Here is a 9,989-nt window from a genome sequence, read left to right on the forward strand (position 1 = left end):
CCACATGCTCCAACAAAAATGACGTAAGTGGTAATATTGAATCTGATCATGTCCCCAACTTCCCTCAAGACTTGAATGATGAACCGTCTAAACCACTTTCATCCCCTCAACCAAACTCCCAGATTAATTTTATGCCCGCCCCAAATGACACACAACAAACTAACTCCGATCCATTCAAGCTTGATGCATTACTTTTCACTGAAAACGTTTTAGCTAAAAAGAGAAAAAACTCCAATAACGTGTCCAATCCTATCCCGAATCCAAAATTTACATCACACACTTTCAAAAGGGTTAGCAGAGATGACACTTCTAAAACTCCCCATGATACTTCCCATATTCCTGAAAAAATAAGACCAAGGTCCAATATGCTCTATATTAAACATCTTGCGAGAAGCGGACAAAAATTGATAATTTCACATTTGGCTAAACGATGTAAATCTTCATCTACTGTTGGCGGTAACACATCACAGTTTTCTAGAGGGTCCAACAATGACTCGATGCGCACCAAAAATAATAATAAATCAGACTCTAATACTAGCAGCAGTTTGGATACGAACGAATTCGGAAAACGTATCGGGATCCATCGCAACATCCAATGATTCCACTCTCCGTTGCATCGTTTAACTGTAAGTTTTTTCTCATGTGTACGATCTCTTTAAATATTCGGGGTATTGGGCAAACGGGTAAAATAAGTTGGCTTAAACGTATTTATAATAAAGAAAAACCAACGATTTTAGGGCTACAAGAGACAAAATGCGGACAAACACGTGACAACACCATTGAATCCTCCTGGGGCAATTCCAATTTTAAATTCGTCCAAAAGGATTCGGTTGGCGCATTCGGTGGCATCCTAACTATTTGGGACACCAATATCTTTTCGTTTAAATATGCTATCGAGGGCAAATTTTTCTTAGCAATATGTGGATCATGGGCGGGATATGATTCTGAAATTGCTTTCGTTAATGTTTATGGCCCCCATTCCAGCTCGAAAAAACTCAGACTTTGGAACGAACTTTCATCCCTCACTAATTCCCTCAACATCCCTCACATTATTTTTGATGATTTCAATGAAATCAGAACTAAAATTGAACGTATGAACTCTGAATATAACCAACATTGGGCTGATAACTTCAATAACTTCATTAATAATTCGGGATTAATTGATCTTCCTCTAGGTGGTAAAAAATTTACAAGGATATGCGAAAAAACAATGAAATTTAGTAAACTAGATCGATTTCTAGTATCCGATAGCATATTTTCAATTTGGCCTAACACGTCCTCCAAAACTCTAGATCGAGATCTTTCTTATCATTGTCCCATCATCCTAAGAAACAACCCCCTCGACTTTGGCCCTAAACCTATACGTGTGTTTGACACATGGCTTGACTTTAAAGATGCCGACACCGTCATTGAAAGGGCTTGGTCGACTCCAATCACTGGTAATAGACCTGATTGCATCTTCCGTAATAATTTAAAAAATGTTAAAATGGAACTTAAAAAACATAGCACCCAACTTGATAACATCGACTCACAAATCCGCGGGCATCTTACCGAATGTAATAAATGGGAACAAACTGCTGAAACCAGACCATTATCTGAATCGGAAAAACAAAAATGGATCGAAGAAAAAATGCAATACATCGACAAAGAAAAAAAGGAAATTAATATGCTTAAACAAAAATCAAGAATTAAATGGACACTCGAGGGAGATGAAAACTCAAAGTATTTCCACAACTACATCAAACGAAGAACAAGTAAAAATAATATCCACGGTTTGTCAATAAACGGTACATGGTCCGAAGATCCTACCTTAATAAAACATGAAGCTTACTCATATTTTAACAACCTCTTCCAATCCAAACACCTCCGCGAGGAATGTCCTTTCGATAACGTTTCACACCTCAATTATATCACCTCTTTGGACAATCAACTCCTAGAATCTAAATTCTGTGAAAAAGAAATATGGGAAGCCATAATAAATTGTGATAGTTCAAAAGCACCTGGCCTGGATGGTTTTAATATGAAATTCTTTAAAAAATATTGGGAACTGATCAAAAACGACCTCATTAAATCTCTCGATTGGTTCTGGGTCAATTCGAAAATATCCAAAGGGTGTAACGCCTCTTTCTTCACCTTAATCCCGAAAAAATCTAATCCTATCGGTCTAAGCGATACCGTCCAATTTGTATTATAGGTAGCTACTATAAAATTCTCACCAAAATTCTATCCAATCGCCTTGCCAAAGTCATCCATAAAGTCATAGGTTCCGAACAAACAGCTTTCCTTAAAGGCCGCAACATCTTAGACAATATATTAATTGCTAACGAAACAATAGATGAATTAAAACGTAAAAAACAAAAAGGCCTAATCTTCAAAGTGGATTTCGAAAAGGCATTTGACTGCATCGAATGGGATTTTCTATTCAAAACCATGCAGTTCATGGGCTTTGGCTCAAAATGGATTAGCTTCATTCGAGCATGTCTTTCCTCTTCATCCATCTCCATATTAATCAATGGCTCACCCACCAAAGAATTTACACCCGAAAGGGGAATTCGACAAGGTGATCCCATATCACCGTTTCTTTTCATCATCGTTGCCGAAGGTCTTAATATACTTACCAAAAGAGCATTAACCAATGGACATCTACAAGGATTAAAAATTGGTTACGACAATCTTGTCATCACTCATCTACAATACGCGGACGATACAATCTTCTTTGGTGAGTGGAATAAAAGAAATGCTAAATATATCTCCAAACTCCTAAAATTTTTTGAAAACATTTTTGGTCTGAAAGTCAACTTCCGCAAAAGTAAATTTATGGCATTGGAACATCCACCATTGAAACCGAGCAAATGGCCAGTTACATTAACTGTTCAGCAGGTTCTACCCCGTTTACCTATCTCGGTCTCCCTATTGGTGTACCCACATCTCATGCATCTTCTTGGCAGCCAATCGTTGAAAAATTCGATAAGAGACTATCGGATTGGGCTGCTAAATCTATCTCCTTCGGGGGTCGTCTCACGATCATCAAATCCATCTTATGTAGTATCCCTTTATACTACTTCTCATTATTCCACGCACCCGCCGCCATCCTTAAGATACTTGAATCTAAAAGACGTAAATTTTTCTGGGGGGTTCTTCAAATGATAATAAAATCAATTGGATTAAATGGGACCAAATTATTTTGCCATATGAAAATGGGGGTTTAAATGTGGGGTCTCTCTTCGCTAAAAACATCTCACTACTTTGTAAATGGTGGTGGCGTTTCAAAAACGAACATAACGCTTTATGGGTAAAAATCATAAAAAGTATTTTTGGGGGGGGGGGGGGGGGGGGGGGGGGGTTGGATACTAATGTTTTGTGCAGGAATATTTTAGGTCGCACCATTTGGAAACAGATTATTAAAGCCGGAAAGGTCGCAGACATATTAGACACCTCCTTCACGACGTCTTTCTCAAAGCGCATCGGCAATGGCACATCGATTAGCTTCTGGCATGACATATGGCTCGGATCCGAAAGCCTCAAATCTTTATTTCATAGATTATTCATGTTGGAATCTCATAAAGACGCAACTGTTGCTGAAAGAATCTCGAACGTTAATTCCAATTCAATCAGTAATTGGGATTGGTTCCGGACACCTAGTGGTCGGGAAATAGATGAACTTACGGAACTCACTAATCTATTATCCTCCGTAAGTGTTTCAGATCGCCCCGATTCATGGAAATTCTTCCTCGACACTACCGGCACTTTCACTACGGCATCAATGTCAAATTTGATCAATACACTTAAATATGGCGTCCACTCTCGAAACATCTCACTACCCCGCAACAAATACGTTCCACAAAAAGGTCTTCATATTCTCTTAGAGAGTCATTCAATTAAAAATACCGGTTAGAAGTGAACTAGATAAAAAAGGAATTGATCTACACACCATCTTATGTCCCTTATGCGATCACCATATCGAAACCATCGAACATGCGTTTGTCACTTGTCATAACGCGTCTTCTATTTGGACACAATTACTTGATTGGTGGAACCAAAATAACACAACAATTTCTAACATCAACGAAGCCATCATTTCCGACTAAGGTTTCTCCCATAGCTCCGTTGGATCATCCTTATGGCAAGCTACCAAATGGATTGCATGTTATATTATATGGAAACATAGAAACTTAAAAGTCTTCTCTAATAAAGTATGGAATCCCGTTATGATTATCTCCGAGATTCAAACTCAAAGTTTTAGCTGGATCTCTAACCGTTCCCGGAAGAAAAAACCTATCGAATGGCATCAATGGCTTCTTAACCCTTCCTTTTATGTGGAATCACCTCCAAATCGCATGGGAATCGGTTAACAGGACATTACATAAATTGGGCAGTGTTCGCAGTCCTTATTTAGCTTATGTGGGGTAGATTAAATGGGTTAGTTGTTTGGCAACTTTGTCGCCGCTTGATCGGCACGGTTGTCTCCGCTTTCCCTGCTTGTTTTCAAGTTCGTTCCCTCATAGTACTAAGTAGGCTTCGTCGCTCCCGGTTTTATAATTCATCGTTTATACTCCAATCTTTTTCCGATTATTTCGATTTTGTCCATATCATTGTATAGTTGAGCGTAGGGACTTGTATTGATATATTCCTGATAATAATAATAATAATAATAATACTTTTTGCTTTTCAAAAAAAAATTTTTTAACGATAGTGCTAGACTGTTATTAATAAAATTCTCAAAAAGAAATTCAATGAAAATTTTTATATATGTTAATTGATTTTATAATGATCTTATTCCCACTTGTGTTCGTCTAACCATTAAAAAATAAAGAATTCCAACTTGCCCTATCTGTCATTGTCCGTTGATTTCTGTAAATAGTATCAATCTTGTGTTCTAATTGGATCACATCATATCCTTCAGTTCTAGTCTTACAAAAATGTTTGGTGAGCTCAACTTACTGCTTATAGGTTTTATGCACATTCAAATACTTGTTGCGGCTGCACCACAAATCCCATGTTACTTCATATTTGGAGACTCTATGGTCGATAGCGGCAACAACAATAATCTAAACACGGCAGCTAAAGCTAATTACCGACCGTACGGGATTGATTTCCCACAAGGTGTCACCGGAAGATTCACCAATGGTCGAACTGCTGCAGACATCATCGGTAAATATGACTCGTATATGATTTATTCAGTGATACAACACATAAATATATATATATATATATATGGACACAATTAAAACCTTTATATCCTAAACAATAAAGTTGTGCATATAATTTGATACTATAAGCATAGAGGAATCAAGTATTTCATTGTGATTTACTGATATAAATCCTTCGTATAAATTTAGGTCAATATCTAGGCTTCTCTAACTTCATTCCACCTTTTGCAACCGCAACTGACCAAGAGATCAGCACAGGCGTAAACTACGGTAGTGGTAGTGCTGGTATTCGTGAAGAAACCGGTAGTCATTTGGTAATTAATCTCAATTTAGGTTCATACTATAACGGTTATTATCTCTTTTCGATAGTATTTTGATTTTAGATAGATGATTAAAGCACGATTTATGTTATTTTGGTCGTGTTACTTCATTGTAGGGTGATCGGATCAGCTTCGATAGGCAATTACTTAATCACAAAACAACGATCTCACGTCTATCAACGTTGCAAAACAACATTACCTTTACCAATGAATACTTACATAAGTGCATTTACTTGTCGAATATAGGAAGCAACGACTACATCAACAACTACTTGATTCCTAAAATTTACACGACCAGCCTCATGTATAACGATGAACAATATGCAGCTATCCTCGTACAACAGTACTCTCAACAACTAAAGGTACACAAACTAGCTAGCACATGTAGTTTGATTATTACAATTAGTTGCATATGCATTATTCATTGGTAGCACCTTGTATTGTAGCTAGCTATAATATCAACTTTTGCTAAAATTTGTATTCTAGTAGTTGTGAATATAATTGGAATCGACCTATAAATTTGTAATTATTTCATATGACAGACATTGTACGATTTAGGAGCTAGAAAGATGGCAGTGTTTGGTCTCGGTCAAATAGGTTGCACACCAGCTGAAATAGCAAGGTTTGGCACAAATGGGAAGCCATGTGTAGAGTGGATCGATGATATGGTTAAGTTATTTAATGATAAGCTTAAAACTCTTGTTGAGGACCTCAACCAATATTATTCTGATGCAAGATTCACTTTCATTAACATTAGAAGTATTTCAGCACCACAAGGAGGTATGTATAAACGCGCCGATTGAAAGTCTTCATACATTTTACTATAAATATTATAATGATCTTAAAATATGTTTTGGCTTATTTTATAGTGGAGGTTAAAACAATACCATAGTCCATATATGAAACTGCACCTTAACATTATATATCTTTGGTCTTAATTAAAAAAAAAAAAAAAAAGATTGAAATTTTTTGCAGATCTACCAATACCAAGTGTTCCATGTTGTCCTATAGGGCAAGACGCACAATGCGTTGTGAATTCATCCCCGTGTCTTATTCGGGCTTTATCTGTTTTCTATGATGGCTTTCATCCTACTGAAACTGCAAACATTGTTATTGCAACGAGGTCGTACATCTCTCTGTCTCCTAAGGATGCATCTCCATATGATATTAGTCATTTGGCTCGACTATAACTATGATTCACATTAATTGCATACTACTTTTTTTTTCTTTTGTAATTCTTTGTATTCATAAAGAAGAAATATCACGGAATATAATACAATCTTTATCACAATATACAGAAAGAATTGAATGCTTTAAAATGTGTTAAAAATGCCTTGATATCATTACATGTAACCACGTAAAACAAATTATATGTGATGAAACATCAAGAGTAGTCGACAGCCACAAAGAAGAGCTAAGGTTTGGTAAGTATTATGGTGAAACAAAGGCTGGTCGAGGAGGTACAGGGTTTGAAAACCATTCTTAAACTCGTTATTTCAATATTGCTAAACCAAATAATTACCCCGGCCATTCCTAAGAAGTAAGAAGCCTACCTCTAAATAATTTTTATGTAAAAAGTTTGATAAGCCCACTTGTTCCATTTTTAATAGACTGAGTCTATTTGTAAACATAAATACATAATGGAGCTAAAATAGCTGGACAAAATCAATTGCAATTCACAGGCCTAAAATATCATCAAGTGGACAAGAAAAGTCCAAACACCAGAATCTTATAAGGTGAAGGGAAATTGGTCAAAAATGCCCTATTTTTTTAAAGTGTTTAAGAAAATGCCCTCATTTTCCGAAAGTGTTTAACAAAATGCCCTCAAAAAAACGTAAGAGAAAAAATGTCATTGACCACATATCACACACCACACATGATACGTGTAACTTGGTGCGTGATGCGTGCTACCGAGATAATAACCTACACATGCATTTTTCCTTGCGAACACGCACCACGCACGGTGCGTGCTGCGCGGTTCTTTGTGCTTGTTGGGCAAGAACATTGAATGGTTGTATCTTTTGATTTGTACCTCTGATTTAGTCACTTTTTTTAAATATGTATTTTTTCGAGGTCTATCCGTTGGAACGCTTCCAAACTGACAAAAATAATTTTACAATTAAACCTGATATGATATTGCGTTTCTTTTAATTAACCTAGAAAATGCTCCAATTGTGAAATCTGACGTTTATTCAAATTGATTGAAGTGTAACGACCCGCCAAAATCGCCATTGACGACGCCATTAACTTAGGTCCCGTTACGTGGTCATAGTCCCTAAATGAGACGCTTTTGACCAAAATTATGTCGCATTCATTTGAAACGTGTAGGACTTGCAAAGTTTTAAGTTTACCAACGGTTCGACAACGAGTTTAAGTTTACAAAAGTTATAAAGTATAAATGAAATAATTTGCGACATAATATAAGTTGTAAATCTCGAATGCTATCAATAGCGTATGTATGTATTTATGCTTGACCCCAAGCAAGTAATCAAAGTGTGCGCATGTATGCTTGACCCCAAGCAAGTAATCAAAGTGTATGCATGTATGCTTGACCCCAAGCAAGTATAAGTGTACGCGGAAGCATGTATCAAGTAGCCAAGTATGAACCTGAGAAACATATAGAAAACTGTCAACTAAAAACGTTGGTGAAATCATAGGTGTATTTGTAAACGTTGTTTTTGAACCACGGGATTTAGTATAGTTGATTATTCAAATCTTTTGCATTTCAAAAGTATGTTCGCGAGCACCCAATTATCAAAGTTAACTGTTTTGTACCCTGTTACGTAGTGTTAGAACATACACTATACTCGAAAATATATTTCATCCGCTAACGGTAGCGAACCGTCCGAATGAGGGCTCGTCAAGCCCATGTGATCACATAACATAAGTTCACGTTTACACCCTGCAAGTGTAACTAACGATAATTGAATTGAGGCTTTTTGTTCTAACTCGCACGTGGAATGTTTGTTTTCGTAATTGTGTTCAAAGCATAAAAGTATGATACGTGTATGTTTCTCATCCCATATTTTAAAGCGTAAAAGTTGTTGAAAAGGTGGGACTACGATCTCACCGTAGTTGCATGCCAAAGTACTTGTAATTAAACGTTGTGCAAATGAAAGTTGTTTAGCTTTGACCTAAACAAATAAGTTGTATCAATTACCGGTTACGACACAAGGTCGGGCGAAATGTGTTCAATTAGTCCTATGGCTCGTTACGACTCGATTAATATAACATGTGAATCACGTTGTCAAGTTTCATGCAAGAATCAAGTATAAAAGAAGATTAGAACAATTGCATAAGTATTTGGTTAAGTTTGACTAAAAGTCAAACTTTGGTCAAAGTCAACGAAAAAGTCAACGGGGTCGGGTCGGGTATCCGACAATTTTTCCTCAATTAGTAGTCATATATAAACATGTTGGCCAAGTTTCATGTTAATCGGAGGTGCGTAGCATAGTTAAAATTAAACGAAAATTGATAATTTTGGACAGCCACATTTCCACGCTTTAAGCCGCGCTGTGGCTAGAGGAGCCGCGTCGTGGCTTAACACTAGACAGAATGCCTGGGCTGTTTCATGTGTAGGCTCGAACCAAACTTCAAACACATTTCATTAAATAAAAACATCATTTACAATAACCGAAATCTCGCCGAAAGATCATTATTTAACGTTTCAAGCTCAAAAATGCAAATAGCGATTCGGGAATCCAATTTACACATACAATACGCCGTTTCGAAGGTAATTAAACATACAATACAAATAAACACTTACTAACAACATTTCATAGCATTCAATGTATCAAAATTCATATTCAAGGTTACTAAACCCTAACCAAAAATCACGAATTCAACAATTTTGTTAATGAAGTTTTTCTAAATCAACCTACATACCAAAACGAAGCTAACGATGCTAGTACCACATTTAATACATGAACTTTAACATTTAAACAACATTTAATCATCCAAAACTCAAGATTAAACACGCCCATTTCAAGTTTATGCTAGTTTATGCAAAATAACAAGATCGAGCAAATAATTCACATATTTATGCTAGACTCAAGCCATAGACACTAACTAACACCATTTCAAGTCTATAAATCGAATTTGAGAAATCTAGGGTTTTTAGAAACTTTAACCCAAGTAGTGAAATTGGTACCAAAACGTGGAGGATGAAGAGAGGATTCCAAAAGTACGATTTGTTTTGATGTTAGCTTCTTGATTTGGATTTAGATGATGAATCTTTGTTGAAGATGAAAATGGTGAAAGATGGCAGTAGTAAATGAGAGAAAAATGGAAAAGAAAAATAAAATGGAATGAGTGGTGGGGAGGAGAGTTTGACCCTTTAACCTAGTTGCCACTTTGGCCCTTTGGCAACCTTAGTCCCTCGAGTTTGAAAGCGGGTGCGTGAATTAACCAAACGAATTATTTTAAATACGCAAGAGTAAATGGGAGATGTTAAGATTAAACAATGGAAATATTAAGAATGTTAGTTAACGAAAAATACGAATTTAGATAACGAAAGATA

General features: G+C 36.4%; 2 protein-coding genes across 2 annotated transcripts; both read left to right on the plus strand.

Moving 5' to 3' along the window:
* Window positions 1-595: 595 nt before the first annotated feature.
* On the plus strand, window positions 596-3,147 carry LOC139900922 (uncharacterized). The gene is made up of 2 exons (XM_071883670.1): window positions 596-1,754; window positions 2,195-3,147. Exons 1-2 carry the CDS (start codon window positions 596-598, stop codon window positions 3,145-3,147), a joined length of 2,112 nt encoding a protein of 703 aa, XP_071739771.1.
* Window positions 3,148-4,919: 1,772 nt separating this feature from the next.
* Window positions 4,920-6,660, plus strand: LOC139897329 (GDSL esterase/lipase At1g29670-like). The gene is made up of 5 exons (XM_071880023.1): window positions 4,920-5,151; window positions 5,340-5,464; window positions 5,587-5,832; window positions 6,013-6,250; window positions 6,446-6,660. Exons 1-5 carry the CDS (start codon window positions 4,920-4,922, stop codon window positions 6,658-6,660), a joined length of 1,056 nt encoding a protein of 351 aa, XP_071736124.1.
* The last annotated feature ends 3,329 nt before the right edge of the window (window positions 6,661-9,989 follow it).

This window comes from Rutidosis leptorrhynchoides, chromosome 3 (assembly GCF_046630445.1).
Source record: "Rutidosis leptorrhynchoides isolate AG116_Rl617_1_P2 chromosome 3, CSIRO_AGI_Rlap_v1, whole genome shotgun sequence".
NCBI lineage: Eukaryota > Viridiplantae > Streptophyta > Magnoliopsida > Asterales > Asteraceae > Rutidosis > Rutidosis leptorrhynchoides.